Raw genomic sequence first — 16,701 nt, 5'->3', positions numbered from 1 at the left:
GAAAGCAGTTTTCCATTCGTCCCCCTCCTTAATTCTGACTCTATAATACGCTTCTCTTAAGTCCAACTTAGTGAAAATACGGCCCTTCCCCAGTTGGGCCAGCATGTCTTTCATCAGTGGTAATGGGTAGAGGTTCTGGGCAGAGATTGCATTCAAATTTTCAAAATTCACGCATAATCTGAGAGAGCCATCTTTCTTTTCTCTGAACAATACTGGAGCTGCTACTTTGGGTCTTGCTGGCTCAATGAAACCCCTTTCCAAGTTCTTATCAATGAATTTCCTCATTTCCTCCATTTCTCTACGGGACATGGAATATATTTGGGGCTTTGGAAACTTGACTCCAGGTAAAATATCAATGGTGCAGTCCGTGGGCCTGTGGGGGGTAATTTATCAGAAGATTTTTCACTAAAAACATCCTTGAGGTCCCAATATTCCTTTGGAATTCGTTCCTCCCCCTCAATTCTCTCCTGCCCTCTGGCTGCCAACGTGGGGGTATTAGTATCAGCATCTGGAGATTCAACTTTCTCCTCAAGGGGTGTGGTTGTTCGAATACATAACCAACCCTCTCTCCAGTTTATGTGTGGGTTCCATCTACGGAGCCAGGGGACTCCTAAAATAAGGGGTCGGTACATCCCAGGCGCTACAATAAATGTTATTAATTCCTGGTGGGTACCCATCCTCATCTCCATGGGTTCTGTAGAAAAATGAGCAGGGACACCTCCCATCAATTTGTCAAAAAACAATAGGGGTTTTCAAAGTCCTTAATTTCAAGCCCAGTTTTTCCACCATTTCAGGGCTTATCATGCATTGGGAACACCCAGAATCTAGGAGTGCTAAAAGTTTCTCTGTTGCACCAGAAGAGGGCACCCTAAGCTCAATTGGGATAAGCATAGGGCCAGCTCAGGAACTTATCCAGCGATGAGAATTTTCATCATCAGATTAGTCAGATGAGCTGGTGCACATGCCTCCCTCCTCCTCCTGTGGCTCGAAGCATCAGGAAATATTCTCAGCAGCGAACGCAGCTTCCCTCCTCTTGCTTGGAGTTTTCTCCGGCTTCCCCTCCCTCCGGGGGGGGGGTGGAGCAGGTTGAGCCAATTTGATGCGGCAATTCACAGCATGATGCCCCTCCTTTCCACAGCGGAAACAAGTGAAAGGCTTGGCTTTGCCTGCAAAACCTCCCCTGCCCTCACTCCTGGGGCGGGAGGGGGGTTTAGGAATTGCTGGGGGGGATTTCTCCACATCTCCCTCTCTCATGCAATGCATCCTGGCCAAATCCAATTCCACCTCTGCTGCGTTTTCCTACCAAACTGCTAAACGACGGGGAAGGCGTCTGTTTATGCATTGCTGGTAAACATTCTTATCTAAGCCATCAGCGAACTGATCCAGCAAGGCCTCTTCTGACCACCCCCTCATATAGGCTGATAATTCCTGAAATTCTTGCACATAATCTGGCACAGTGTTCTTTCCCTGTTTAAGCGCCGTAAATTTCAGCCGAGCATGAAGGGTCACCGAACCTTCTTCTCATGGCTGCCATAAATTCATCAAAATTCCTCAGGAGAGGGGGGTTGCATTTATGTAGCCCAACTATCCATTCAGCTGCTTTCTTCTCCAAAGCCAATAACACCATTCTTACTTTAGTTTCATCTGTCTCTAATTCAGGTCCATATATTTCCATATAATTCCAGACCTGAATAATAAACAGCCCAAGACTTTTGGGGTCTCCATCATATTTTACGCTTAAGGGTGGGACCTTTGCCATTCGGCGTCTCCTGTCCCCCCCCCTGCTCTTTGAATGTCTCTAGCTGCAGGGGGGGAGGCTGGTTCCGGGTTTTCTTGTGCACAACCCCTCCACTTTCCCTTAAGCTATGCATTGAGTACCTTTTCTCCGACTCCTCTGTCGGCTCTCTTTCCACTGCTTTCTCTTGAATTCGACATTCAGTCCATGCCTCTTCGAGGAGCCTCATGGCGTGGGAGATTTTGTAGTCTTCCTCTCCAGTGCCATTCCAATCAGCCGCTGGTTTTTTCTTTCACTGCAGGCTACTGCTAGATCAGCAGTTCAGCGGTTCAAATCTCACCGGCTCAGGGTTGACTCAGCCTTCCATCCTTCCGAGGTGGGTAAAATGAGGACCCAGATTGTTGGGGGCAATATGCTGACTCTCTGTAAACCGCTTAGAGAGGGCTGAAAGCTCTATGAAGTGGTATATAAGTCTACTGCTATTGCTATTTGGTCTACTTCTCGTGACCCCAGCTTGTAATTCCTCAGGTTCTTCTTTCTGTCCCACACCGCAAGTCTATCTGGACAGGTTCTTCCACTCTCAGTTCGGCCAGTCTTTCTGTTAGAGATGATCCCGCCGCTGCTCCCTCTTCTTCCTCCTGGTCGCTTTCATGCAAAGACATTTCTTTTCTTCTTGTGAGGCACCCCCCTCGGTAGTTGTTAACTCCGGGATGGGTGCGATTGAGACTCAGCTTATTGTCAGCTGCAACTTCATTTAATAGTCAGGAAAGAAGCCACTCAACTCCATTTGTTTGAAATCAAGTGTACTTTTACTAATTATAAATGAACAGTAGCAAAGCTAAGCTGAATCTGGTAAATTAGGCGCGAAAGTGAATAATATCATGTATAATTCAATCCCCTCCCCTTGGCACCCCAGTCCATAGTCCAATTATAATGCACCCAACTGTCAGGTGGGAGATAACTTCAAAACTCATCACCAGGATGGAATGCTGGACAGTTAACCTTGGCGGGAAACTCCCTTCCTCCACATGCACAGTAAGATGGGCAGATCAGCATCTAGAATCTTCCTCCATCACATCATGATTCCCCTCCCAAATACCATGCCTCCCTCCCCGTTTCAATGGCATCCGAAGCAGCAGCAAAGCAGAGGCTGACACAAGGGGGGATTGACCTCTGTCACAACTGACCTGACCCAAACTTTGAAAACTACCTTATTGACTGACTCCTTGTTCCTAGGGAACTGACAATGGTTAACCCATAGGGGGATTGGCATGGAAGGGCACTAAACTGTATGTTCCCAGTGTAATAATGAAGGAAATAATATTAAGTTACTCTTTTATAAAATATTAAAATGTTACTTTTGTATTCTTTTACAATGTTAAATGTATAAACCATTATATTCTTGCCTAAAATGTGTAATGTTACTGTGCTTTTGCTAACCACAAAATGTGTTCAGTAAACAGGACAACATAACCTTTGTTATTCCAAGCTGTTTCATTCATTCATTTATTAAATTTATAGGCCACCCAATCCCGGAGGACTCTGGGCGGCTTACAACAAAAAAAAGAAAAGCAAAATAAGTAAAAAATAGTTTAAAATTCACAACACACATATGTTCTAATCGGGGCTGGACCTTAACACTAAGGTCAACAGCCCCAGGCCTGCCAGAACAGCCAGGTTTTAACGGCTTTCCTGAAGGCCATGAGAGTGGGTAAGGTCCAGACCTCTGGGGGTAGCTGATTCCACAGGGTCGGAACAGCCACAGAGAAGGCTCTCTTCCGGGGGGCCGCCAACCAACACTGTCTGCTGACGGTATCCGAAGGAGGCCCACCCTGTGGGATCTTATTGGCCATTGGGAGGTGTATGGCAGTAGGCGGTCTCGCAGATAGGCTGGTCCTAAGCCATGTAGGGCTTTAAAGGTAATAACCAACACCTTGAATTGCGTCCGGAGACCAATTGGCAGCCAGTGCAGCCCGTGGAGGACAGGTGTAATATGGGTGTATCTCGGTACACCCAATATCACTCGCGCGGCTGCATTCTGGACTAGCTGTAGTCTCCGAACGCTTTTCAAGGGTAGCCCCATGTAGAGCGGATTGCAACAATCGAGCCTTGAGGTGACAAGGGCCTGAGTGACAGTCTGAAGTGCCCCCCTGTCCAAGTAGGGCCGCAATTGGTGTACCAGGCGAACCTGGGCAAAGGCCCCCCTGGTCACAGCCGACAGATGGTGTTCAAGTGTCAGCTGCAAATCCAGGAGGACCCCCAAATTGCAAGCCCTCTATGAGGGGTGTAAATTTTCACCCCCCAGGATCAAGGATGGACTGTCTGAACTGTCCCTCAGGGGCAACATCCAAAACCACTCAGTCTTGTCAGAATTGAGTACCAATTTGTTCATCCCCATCCAGATCCTGACAGCTTCCAGGCATCGGCACATCACGTCCGCCGCTACACTGAGCTGGCACGGGGCAGATAGATACAATTGAGTATCATCTGCGTATTGATGGTACTTCATCCCGTGCTATCATATGATCTCACCCAGCGGCTTCATGTAGATGTTGCATAGGAGGGGGGACAGGACCGAACCCTGCGGCACCCCACATTTGAGGGGCCTGGAGGTCAACCTCTGTCCCCTGACCAACACTGATTGCGACCTACCAGAGAGGTAAGAGGAAAACCACTGTAGAATGGTGCCTCTCCGGTAGGTCGCAATGCAGCTGCGCGAACAATATTGGGTGTACCAAGATAGGATATTACACCTATCCTCCGCGAGCTGCACTGGAATCAGCTATCCCCAGAGGTCCGGACCTCGCCCACCCTCATGGCCTTCAGAAAAGCTGTTAAAACCTGGCTGTTCCGGCAGGCCTGGGGCTGTTGACCTTATTATGTAGGCTCCAGCCCCAACTTGAATGTATGTGTGTTGGAGAATTTTAATCTTCATTTTTATTTTATTTTGTTTGTTTTTCTTTCTTGTTCTGTGTAAGCCACCCAGAGTCCTTCGGGATTGGGCAGCCTATAAATCTAATAAATTAAATTAAAATAATAAACCCTGTAACAGTTCTGTTAAAACTCCCACCCCTACCGGAGAAGGTCTGTCAAGTCTTCTACATCAGTCTGCTGAAGCCGGTGGTGGCATCAAGCAGTAGACCCTCAACCCGACACCTGACCAGACCCATAATGGTGGATGGAGACACCCACTATGAAATAGGCCACGTATTAAATTGTCAGGTGAATGGAAGGGGGCTGCAATACTTAGCTCATTGGAAAGGGTACCCATGATTGAGGCCTCATGAGTGAAGAGCCAAGATGTATGGGCAGAAAAACTGATCAACAAGTTTCATAAGGAAAATTCCTTGAAGCCTAGGCAGGATACCTGGGATAGGACTCGGATCCACTAATCTGTGTATGTGCTAGTTCTCTTCCAGATATGTTCCCTTTGGTAGAAGGAGACACCTATCAACGTCAGAGAAAGTGGTTCAAAGTGGCCATTGTGGTTCAAAGTGGCCACAATGCACTGTTTCAGAGTTTCCACACATGCGTAGGGAGGGAGATGCATGGGGACACAGATGGTGTCGGGTGATGGGACTCTTGCTGGGAGAGGAGCCAGGAAGGCAAGCCAACTGTGGTTGGTTCAGAAGCCATCCAGGCCTGAAGAGTACTTGCTGAAACCAGCCAGAGAGCAATTGGGCTCAAAGAGTGCTTGCTGGAGCTGGGCTCAAAAAGTATTTGCTGGAGTTGGCCAGGGAGCAACTGGGCTGCTGCAAGAGTACTTGCTGGAACCAGCTGGGAGCATCCAGGAACCACATGCCAAGCTGAGACTCTAGTAAAGAGACCCATTCTACTCACAGTGTGGCCTCTTGTTTTTCTGGTTTCGTTTGAAACTGTAACAATGGACATTGCATGGTGGCCACACATGCAGATACAAACATATTGTTCAACTGCGCATGAGCAAGGAAGATGTCTGCCGAGCTTTCCGCTCCGGCTTTGCCTAAGAATAACTGGCCTGGAAGAGACGAAACGGCGCCCGGGAACCAGCCCAATTGAAAGGCTGAGAACGAACATTTTATCAGGGTGTTGCTGCTGGTAGTGAACTGGAGTGATATCTACTCTCCAGAGCTGCCGGGCACAAAGACGCCGAAGACGCCAATGCCGACATTGTTTGAAGCCACCGCGGCTCAGCTGGTCGGGAGATTTCGCCGAAGCCTTCATCCGCACTCCGTGACTGTTGAGACCAGCTGGGAACGCCGCAGTTGCTGGGAACGGTTTGAAAATGCCGCGGCCCGGCTGCCCGGGAGGGGTCCTCTGACTGCAATTACTGAGGCCACCCGGGAACACCATGGCCGCTTGGGAACATCGCAGCCAGCCGCTGAGGACGCCTGTGGATGCCGGGGCTGTGTGTGAACGACGCGGCGGCTTGGGAGCGCCATGGCCCAGCTGCCCTAGAGGAGTTTTGACCCTGGGGGGGGCCTTGATTTTGCTGGAGCTCCTGTGTGACTGCCGTGGTTATTGAGGCCGATCGAGAACATCACGGCCTGAGATTGCCCTGAGATTGCCCTGGCTCTGCCTTTAGATGCTTTAGAGGATACTGTGGCTCAGCGGTTTGGAGGGGCTCTGCTGCCTGCTAGCTAGGGTTTCTGAGGGAGCTGCAACCCTACTGTGACTGCCGTTAAGCGCTACAAATATCCAGAGAGGATACTGTGGAGTTTTTTGGGTCATTACTCAAGTAGCTAGGTGAATTGAACTAACCATCTTGCGAACTTTGTAGTGCCGCCTGTAGCGAGGGGCGGGTGGGGACCTCCCAACCGTTGGGGCCAAGGACACCTGCTGGAGCCTGGAAGAGTGGGCTGAGACCGTCTTGGCTGCTGTGGAAGCAGCTGTCTGTGACTGTTTGGGGGGACCCGACCCCCCCAGGTTGTCTGACGCCTCCTTCTGCTGTTGTGCTGCTGTAGGGTCAGGCTAGGGACAGGGTAGGGCTAGATTAGAATAGGGTGGGGTTAGTTTAAGTTAGGTTAGGTTAAGGTTAGGGTTAGGGTTAGGGTTAGGGTGAGGGTGGGGGTGGGGTTGCTATCCTGATGGCCTACCAACGGGCTGCCTCCACTGGGAGTGTCACGGTACAGCTGGGAGTGGGGTTTCCCCCCCTTTACCGTGGGGTTTCCCTGGCTCCCGGATGTTCTCTGTTTCCGGCAGGGGGGGTGTTGCTGGCCGCCGTCACCTATGGCTGGCCCTACAGCTTTCACCATCATTTATCGCCTGCGGCCTGCTTGCTTCTCAGACTTTCCTGGCTTCTCTCTGGACTACTGCTGGGTTGTCATCATATGCCCTGCTATTATTTTTCTGGACTTCGGACACTTGTATGGGAGGCTTGGATACCACCCCTTTTAGGCCTCTTCGAACTATATAATTGGCGATATTGCGCAGACTATAATTTTTTATATATTGGTAATTGTTACAATTTTTTATAATTTTAATGTATGGAGAGTGTGTGGTATGATTGTGATTGATTGATGTTCCCACTTTTATTATTATATTGCTGTTTTTCTGTTTTTAATTTGTATTGTGGGGATTGATTGATTGTATGTATGGGTATGTTTGGTAGTCCAGGAGTTTAGCTGGGTGCCTCCTGCACTGAGTGCTCTGAAGTGTCAGGGGGACCCAGGCCTGGTTCCGGCCCTCGGATGTGTGTGTCGAAGGGCCTGCCGGTGAATTCAGTGGCAGGGGGAGAGGGTGGAGGGACCACAGATGCGGGAGTGGGCCAGAATATTGGGGTCATATTGGGGAGGGGCAGATATGGTGGGAACTTCAGGGCGGGCCATTACCGGGGAAGGAGGGCTCCCTATGTCAAAGGGATCCCTCCTTCCAGCCCTGTGAGTTCCACTCCAAGGCCAGATGGCGCGAGTAGTCAGGACCCTGGTCTCAGGTTGCTGTTACTAAATGCCAGGTCTGTGGTTCACAAGGCTCCCCTCGTCCAGGACCTAATTATAGACGAGGGGGCAGACCTGGCATGTATTACTGAAACCTGGCTGGGCCCAGAGGGAGGAGTCCCCCTCACCGAAATGTGCCCAGAGGGTTTTCAGGTGCTTCATCAACCGTGACCCCAAAGAAGGGGCGCGGGAGTGGCCATTGTTATCCAGCAGTCCTTAGCTCCTCATAGGATCCCTGCTCTGGAGCTTGTCGGGTGTGAGTCCTTGCTGGTGAAGATGGACCTTGCGGGTCAAGTGGGCTTGTTGTTAACGTACCTGCCTCCCAACAGCATGACAACAGCCCTCCCCTTGCTCCTCGAGTCAGTAGCCGAGCTGGCAGTTGAGTTCCCCAGACTTATGATACTGGGGGACTTCAATCTGCCTTCGCTCGGTGAACGCTCTGATGGAGCACAGGAGTTCATGGCTTCCATGACAGCCATGGGCTTGACCCAAGTAATCCAGGGTCCGACTCACTCAGCGGGTCACACACTCGACCTCATATTTCTCTCGGAGCAGTGGAGTTGTGATCTTGGTCTGAGGGGTAGTGAGATCTTGCCCCTGTCATGGTTGGACCACTTCCTACTGAGGCTCAACTTTCGGAGACCAATCCCCCGCTGTAGGGAGGAGGAACCGATTAGGTGGTTCCACCCCAGGTGTCTTATGGATCCCCAGGGTTTCCAGACGGCGCTTGGAGTTATGCCTGATACTCTCGCCCACAGCCTGGTGGAGACCTTAGTTGCTACTTGGAACTCGGCGGCGTCAGAGGCTCTCCACCGGATTGCACCTTTACGGCCGATCTGCGGCGGTGGATCCAGGAGGGCCCCTTGGTTTACCGAGGACCTCCGGGAGATGAAGCGCCAAAAGAGACGCCTAGAGTGCCGCTGGAGGTCCAGTAAATCTGAGTCAGACCGAGCACTATTAAAAGCTTGCATCGGAGCATACCTCTCGGCAATACGGACAACCAAGAACAAGTACATTGCCGCTCTGATAGCGTCTGCTGAGTCCCATCCTGCCGCCTTGTTTAGGGTGACCCGCTCCCTCCTAAATATGAGGGTTGTGGATAACCCCTTACAAGGTAGAGCAGAGGAATATGTCCAGTTCCTCACAGACAAAGTTGCTCGGCTTCGGATGGACCTGGACTCCAATTGCGCAGAGCCAGCCGGGATACCGGGGGAAGGTCTTGAACGACATCTCTGGACTGACTTTCAACCTGTTGCCCCTGATGAAGTGGACAAGGCCATGGGAGTGGTGAGTGCTGCCACGTGTATACTGGACCCGTGCCCCTCCTGGCTGTTCGCAAACAGCAAGGAGGTGACACGGAGCTGGATCCAGGCGATGGTGAATGCCTCTCTTCGGGAGGGCTTCTTCCCACCGGCATTGAAGATAGCAGTGGTGAGACCCCTCCTGAAGAAGCCATCGCTGGATCCAGCCATTTTGAACAACTACCGTCCAGTCTCCAACCTCCCCTTTATTGGGAAGGTTGTTGAGAAAGTGGTAGCCTCTCAACTCCGACGGTCCTTGGATGAAGCCGATTATCTGGACTCCTTTCAGTCTGGGTTCAGGCCCGGCTACAGCACGGAAACCGCTTTGGTCACACTGACCGATGATCTCTGGAGAGCCAGGGATAGAGGCTATCCCTCCATCCTAGTGCTTCTTGACCTCTCAGCGGCCTTCGATACCATCGACCATGGTATCCTTCTGCGACGGTTACGAGAGGTGGGGGTGGGAGGCACCATTTTTTGGTGGTTCTCCTCCTACCTCTCGGACAGGTCGCAGTCGGTGTTGGTCGGGGGGGCAGAGGTCGACCCCTAGGCCCCTGAAATATGGGGTCCCTCAGGGTTCGGTTCTATCCCCCCTTCTGTTTAACATCTACATGAAGCCACTGGATGAGATCATTCGACGGCACGGGATAAAATACCATCAATACGCGGACGATACTCAGTTGTATCTGTCCACCCCGTGCCAACTCAGTGAAGCAGTCGACGTGATGTGCCAGTGCCTGGAGGCTGTCAGGGTCTGGATGGAGGTTAACAAGCTTGTGCTCAATCCAGACAAGACCGAGTGGCTGTTGTGTTTCCCTCCCAAAAATTTGGTTAGCATTCCATCACTCAGGCTGGAGGGTGAAATTCTATGCCCCTCAGACAGGGCTCGCAACTTGGGAGTCCTCCTGGACCCACAGCTGACTTTAGAACATCATTTGTCGGCTGTGACCAGGGGGGCATTTGCCCAGGTTCACCTGGTGCACCAGTTGCTTCCCTACCTGAACCGGGAGGCACTCGCAACAGTCACTCATGCCCTCGTGACCTCAAGACTGGACTACTGCAATGCGCTCTACATGGGGCAGCCCTTGAAGAGCATTCGGAGACTTCAACTCGTCCAGAATGCAGCCATTGTGGGTGTACCTCGATACACCCACGTTACACCTATCCTCTGCGAGCTGCACTGGCTTCCGATTGTTCTCCGGATAGGCTTCAAGGTGCTAGTTATCACTTATAAAGCCCTTCGTGGTATTCAGATAGCTCAGGCTGCCCAAGGAGCTGCTGATATAGTTCTACAGCGGAACTACAGAGGTCTGTCATCTGCACCTCTATAACGTTCTGGTTTGGCTCTGCAGCCAATCAAATCAAACATAACTTCAATGGATAATTAGAACTGCAGAAAAAACAATTACTACTAATTTGCCTTCCATTGAGGACCTGTATACTGCATAAGCCAGAAAGAGGGCTGTAAAAATATCTATAGATCCCTTGCATCCTGGACATAAACAGTTTCAACTTCTACCCTCAAAACAATGCTATAGGGCACTGCACGCAAGAACTAGACACAAGAACAGTTTTTCTCCCATGCCATTATTCTGCTAAGCAATTAATTCCTACAACACTGTCAATCTATCTAAAAAGGCAGTATTACTATCATTATTGTCATCTTCCCTATTACCTTGTTATCTTCTTATGGCTATAACTTGCTTATCACTATTGTTGTATATACATTGAGAGCTTATACACTGGAAACAAATTCCTTGTGTGTCTAATCGTACTTGGCCAATAAAGAATTCTATTCCATTCCATTCCAAAGTAGAGCTAACATATTTGGGTTGGAAAAGTCTGAGAGAATCATATGGAAAGAGATACAGAAAACTGTGCATAAATTTGTGGGCATCTAGCAGTTACCTGAATTTTGCAATCTAAATATAGAAGCTGAAATGCAAAGTAATCCCAGAAGCTTGGAAGGATCAAGAGAGAACTATGATACTGTTAGTATACTAGAAGTTAAGACATTAGTATGCTGTTTGGATAATTGACGTACAGAACATCACAACAACCTATTATAGCAAAAAAAGAAAAACACTACAGCATCTAACTTATCTACAATGTTAGCATGCACTGTGTCTTCTGTGTCTATTCTCTATCTTCCAAGAGACTGCATGTGATCTAGAAGCCTGTTTTATCAAGATATTCAGCTAAGCAAAGGATAATGTTTATTTTCACTTTAATACAATAATATGTAACTGAAGCAGGCAGTTCCATTCCTGTACTAATGGCTGCTAAATCCTCTTTAGAAAAATATTTGAACATGGCTTATGTCAAAAATGACTTGATGGCACATAATCAATAAGTTTGACAAACAATATATTACATACAATATGTTAAAGTTGGGGAACCACAAGTAAAGGAGATGCTGTTGTTAAGTTAAAATTCCATGTAGGTATCAATGGCAATAGTCAGCAATGCTAACCTGCTATTGGTGGAGGAGAATTTATTGCTGGTGTATCTTTTCTCTTTGGTTTTCTCTGTTCCAGATCATTTTTCTGAGAAATTTGATGAGTCTTCCCTTTTCTTGGTATCCTCTTGAGTTCACAACTTTTGAGCAGCTGCTCAGAAAGATCATCTGTGGGTTGTTGGGATATTTTTAATAGAATAGATAGCTACCATCAAAAGAGTCACATTAACATCAAATTTTGTTATCATGAACATAATCGTTGGATTAACAAAGTCTTGAAAATACTTTTTAAAAGTTTAATATACCATAGCCAAAGATTCCTTAGAAAGTGGACTTAAAAGAAAGAAAGAAACAAACAAACAAACTTCTATCCATTGCCTCTCCATCTAGCATATGATATGTCACCAGAAGGTGCCGTCTATCAGGTTTCATGACAAACAGATGTTCTACTTAGGGGGAAAGGAAAAAGTGGGGATGGGTGGCACTAAGGAGAAAGTGTGTGTCAATGGGCCAGACTTCATAATAAAAAGACCTTTTCTCTAAAAACCACCAACAATGACATCACCTCCTAAAACTGACCCAAATGGTTACAGCAAGTCTCTTGCCCATCCAATCTGTCTTCAGATTTATCTTGTGATGTCTGTACATATTCAATTGACATCATTGAAGAAGGTTTTCTGCAAGAAATGCAGAAACAAGATGTTGAATGTTGAATGTTTATTTCATTTATATGCCGCCCTTTTCCCCCGAAGGGGGACTCAAGGCGGCTCACAACTCAAACCAGGGAAGGGGGGATACAGACAAATTAACAACAACACAAAAACAATACATGATTTAAAACCACACAACAATCATACCATTCGAGACGGGGGCAACGGTTCTTTAGCCCCAGGCCTGTCGGAACAGCCAGGTTTTAAGGGCTTTGCGGAAGGCCTGGAGGGTGGTGAGGGTGCGAATCTCCACGGGGAGTTTGTTCCAGAGGGTCGGAGCAGCCACAGAGAAGGCTCTCCTCCGGGTAGTCGCCAGTCGACACTGGCCGGCAGATGGAATTCGGAGGAGGCCGAGTCTGTGGGATCTAATCGGTCTGGTGGAGGTAATTGGCAGCAGGCGGTCTCTCAAGTACCCAGGTCCAATACCATGAAGGGCTTTATAAGTGACGACTAGCGCCTTGAAGCGTGATGTGCAGATGGTTAGATAACATCTATCCTATGCCCACACCGTTCTTCTGATCCAGTTTAAAAACTCATGTCTTCTCATCACCATCCCTACATACTGCATATTTGCATACATAAAATACATTTTAACTCAACTACAAAGAAGTGTTTTGTAAATGCCCAATCAGTAGAAATTTGTCAATGTAAAAAATAATTATATTGGAAAATGTGTTTCAGTGATATGTGGAATGCTTTGGCTTGAGGAGCCAGTAACATTTTATGGAACTTAAAAATCCTCCTTGGTTTATGGGCTGTTTAAAGGTTCCATAAATTCAATGTTGCTGACCAGTCATATTTTATGACCATCTGGCTTCTTGGCAAGTTGCCTCATATACCACCCATCATGGGCTGCAAGAACAAAAATGAACAAACAAAGATGAATCCAGTTATCCAAAGCTGGCAGATTGTATTTGGTTTCATGGATTATTGATTATGTAGATTCATCCTAATTCTTCAATCTCATTCTCCCTCCTGTCTCTCTACTTTGCATGCATGCATACACATACAATATAGATACATATATAGTAATCCAATCACTAAATATGGGCACCTTTTTATGCCAACATTCCATCAGAAAGAAAGAAGTACTTCTGAAAATTTCCCTGCTCTTATTAACATAATAGCCAAGCTTAATCTTACATTTATGCTTATGTTTTCCACATTTGCAGGAAATGTTTTTGTTTGTAAAAAAAGAGATTTTGGAAATTGGGAGAAATGTCTTAAAGCTTTTTGATGCATAAAGGCAGCAAGAAATAACCCCCTCTCCATACATATGATATAACCAAGTTATTTTTTCATCAGAGACCAAAAGTAACAGAGGCACCTCCTCGCTTCCCTTGTAACTAAAATGCAACACTAATGAATATAATAATTAACAACCTGCTACCATTTCATGACTCCCATAGTTTGAAGCACTCTCTTCACTTAGACAGATTAACTCTGCAATTATGTCCCATATTCTCCCAAATTCAGCATTTCACGGAAATACTTACCTGATCTTGGATGATCTCCAAAACCTGGTTGGAACTGGAAACAGACCAATGAGGGAATCCAAAGGATATAATTGACATGTGAAAAAGAGCAAAAATGAGAGAAATGACATGAATACGGTATGTCCATGAAATCACCGGGAACCAAGCTAAATTTGAAATTTATTTTACTTACAGTTGAGCATAGAATTTGAATCATAGGCTGCTTATTTGCTTTATATTATAGTAGTAAATACAATCCATCTTCTCCAAACTGGTCTCATCTGTTCTGTTTTAAAAGAGTAATCCCACCAATGGATAGACTAAATCAAAAGCCCCTTTATATACTTTCTTTCCAACAGTACCTTGGATTGGAAGGCATAAAAATAGAATTTTTAGGAGTTATATGCATTATTTGAGCCTCTTGGCTGAAGGGTGAATATAAAAAATGAAACTAAATCTGTAAACAAATATGCCCAGAATATATTATTTATATAATTCCTGAGCAGAAAGCCGTTCTGCAAATTTATAGTACTGGTATGTTGTGTCTCATATTCAGCCACTGCTCACCTTCCAGTCTTTAAAACAGATTTACCTTTGATTCCCCCCCCCAAAAAAATTAATATATATATGAACAGGTATATGGATGTGCAATAGTGTGCATATGTTTTGTAAATTCTAGATTTGAGAGAAAGTTCAGTCTACTGTAATTTACTTTTCACATCTTATTCTTATTTTCCTACTCTTTCTTTATAATAGGTTCTCAGCAAAACTCTAATCACACCCATATCTTCCTAGGATTTTATGAATCTTCCAAAGCATGTTAGCAAATGATAATCCTACTTAAGGATTTTCCTAGTAATAGTAAATTATCATTAATCTGCTAGGTTACTGTGAAACAATATTTATTGCTTTCTGCATAGCTGCAGAGAATAGTGTTTCCGAAGAGAAGGCGTAGGAGGAGTAACAGATGGTATTAACCAAGCCTTCTTGACTATTGGAGACTGAGGTAATCTTTTGAAGCCACACCTACGGACCTCCTCTGACTTCCACAGATTAACCTCAGTCTACGGCCTGAAAGGAGTGTTACTCTGACTCTCCCTTCTCTTCGAAGACTTAGGAGTTTTTCTTTCAGGAATTTTTAGCAGCGATTACCTTAGCAGAAAAGGATTTTTCTTCAGACCTTCTAACCTCCTCACCTCTCCTCCACCGTGCTCCACGCAGCTGGGGAAAGCTTCGCCGCTGCCCAGGGGTGCACGCGCACCCCGTGCGACTGGCTGGTCACGTAAGAAGGGGGTAGCCTCCGCGCTGCAAGAGCGATCAGAGTGACTGCGGAGCCTCTGGAAAGCAGAAGAGGAGGCCCGGGGATCCCTTGAGATCGCCCCTACGATCCCCAGCAACAGAGGATTGGACCGCAGGTCGGCGGTCGCCATCTTAGGTCCAGTCGCCATCTTGGAGCACGTGAGCGAGCGCATGATCAGCTTCCTTACGGAGGCCGAAAGCGCTCAAAAGGGCACCAGTGAAGCCGGAAGAGGCTTCCCTCAGGCTCTACCCTGCCGGCGATCTGGGGGGTATTCCAAAGCCATGCCTGCCGGCAGCTAAGACCACAGATCATCGCGGAAGAAAGAAGGAGCAGATTCAAGCCTCGGAAGAAAAATCCGCCCTCGCAGCCGGCTGCAGAAAGGAGGAGGTTGGGGAGCATCAAACCGTGAGTAATGGTGGAGGTGACCAGAAGCAGGGATGGCAGGCCCAGAGCCCCAGGGGGTGCGGACCCGGATGAGGGGACTTCCAGGGCTGTTTCCCTGGTTCCCAGAGGGAGATCCCCAGTGAGAAGGGACAAGGCCAGGGCCCCCAAGAAGGCAGCCCCCAGGAAGGAGGCCAGAGCAACCAGGGCCTCAGCCAGGGATTTCAGGGCGACCATCAGCCCTTCACCCTCCAGGTCACGATCTCCCCATAGGCCTTCAGCCCGAGTTGAGACCCGGGCGGCATCTCCAGCTTCTCCACGGGGCTCCCATAGAGGGCACAGCTCCCTATCGCCCCCCCTTTCCCTGCCCCCCCCAGCGGAGTCGAGAGCGGATCCTTTTGGGCGCAAGGCCCCCAGTCCAGCCAGGCCTCGCTTGGCGCCTCTATCCCCTGAACCCAGGGATTATTCACAGCCTCCAGAACTCCAGCCTGCCCTGCCTGATCTCCCCAACAGTTTCCAGGACATGCTAGCGAGGGCCTTAGCCCAGGTAATGGCCTCCAGTTTAAATCAGCAACCTCAGAGCTCCAGGAGCAGGGCCCCACAGGAGCCTTCCAGGGGACAGGCTGAACGCCCTAACACCTCAGCGGCTAGGGAACCTCCCTCCCCTTCCACGGCTAGCAAGGCATCCAACCTAGAGGAGGGAGAATTGAAAGATGTAGGATTCTCAGAGGATGAAGACCCCCAGGTAGATGATGACTCCACCATAGCGGGCCTTTTTCCTCCCTCCTTATTCAGCTCCTTGCTAGGCAAGGCCTCTGCCACAGGGGATCTAGATTCCCCCCCCAGATCCTAAGCCCGTAGCTGAACTGTCTGGCAAGGGCAAGAGTAAGAAGAAAAAGGGGCCCTTCCATAGGCCCCCCCGTGGCTAAAGAAGAGATTCCCACGCCAGAGATGTTCATGGAGGTGCTCAAGTCACAGTGGGTAAAGCCTGGGTCCTTTCCCACCCCAGGGGGAAATGAGAGAAAATTTTACAATCTTAATCTGACCTTTGCCCAAGCTCTCCAGGTACCTGAGGTGGACAATCCGGTGGCCACCCTGGCTTCAGCCTCTACAGTCATCGCAGGAGACACTGCCAACTGCCTCAAGCCTGAGGACAAGAAGGCAGACATCGTTTGCCAGATCTACGAAACAACATCAACTGGTTGGAGCTCAGAGCCATCTACCTGGCTCTTCGCCACTTCAAGAACACGGTATCCAGTCATCACATTCTGATCCTGACCGACAACGTAGTGGCCAAGGCCCATGTGAACAGACAGGGTGGCACCCACTCCAAGGCCCTTCGCGACGAGGCCCTGTGACTGGGGAACTGGGCAGAGTGACACCTACAGTCCATCAGAGCCTAGCACATATCCAGAACAGAAAATCA

At 48.3% G+C, this 16,701-nt stretch overlaps 1 protein-coding gene across 1 annotated transcript in view; it reads right to left on the bottom strand.

Annotated features, from left to right (window-relative positions):
* PPP1R17 (protein phosphatase 1 regulatory subunit 17) overlaps positions 1–13,631 on the bottom strand; it is a 57,521-nt gene extending 43,890 nt beyond the window's left edge. The window contains exons 1-3 of the mRNA XM_087714399.1: positions 13,616–13,631; positions 11,989–12,086; positions 11,425–11,577 (exon numbers count right to left, since the gene is read on the bottom strand). Coding sequence (XP_087570525.1) covers positions 11,425–11,577; positions 11,989–12,073 — 238 coding nt within the window. The 5' untranslated portion in view covers positions 12,074–12,086; positions 13,616–13,631. The remainder of the gene's footprint in view (positions 1–11,424; positions 11,578–11,988; positions 12,087–13,615) is intronic.
* Positions 13,632–16,701: the final 3,070 nt, after the last annotated feature.

Source organism: Thamnophis sirtalis, unplaced genomic scaffold, assembly GCF_051295495.1.
Source record: "Thamnophis sirtalis isolate CommonGarterSnake01/CBP01778 unplaced genomic scaffold, rThaSir2_p1.2 scaffold_4, whole genome shotgun sequence".
Classification (NCBI taxonomy): Eukaryota; Metazoa; Chordata; class Lepidosauria; order Squamata; family Natricidae; genus Thamnophis; species Thamnophis sirtalis.
Note: the sequence above shows the minus strand (reverse complement) of the source record. Positions and strands in the feature narration are given on the sequence as shown.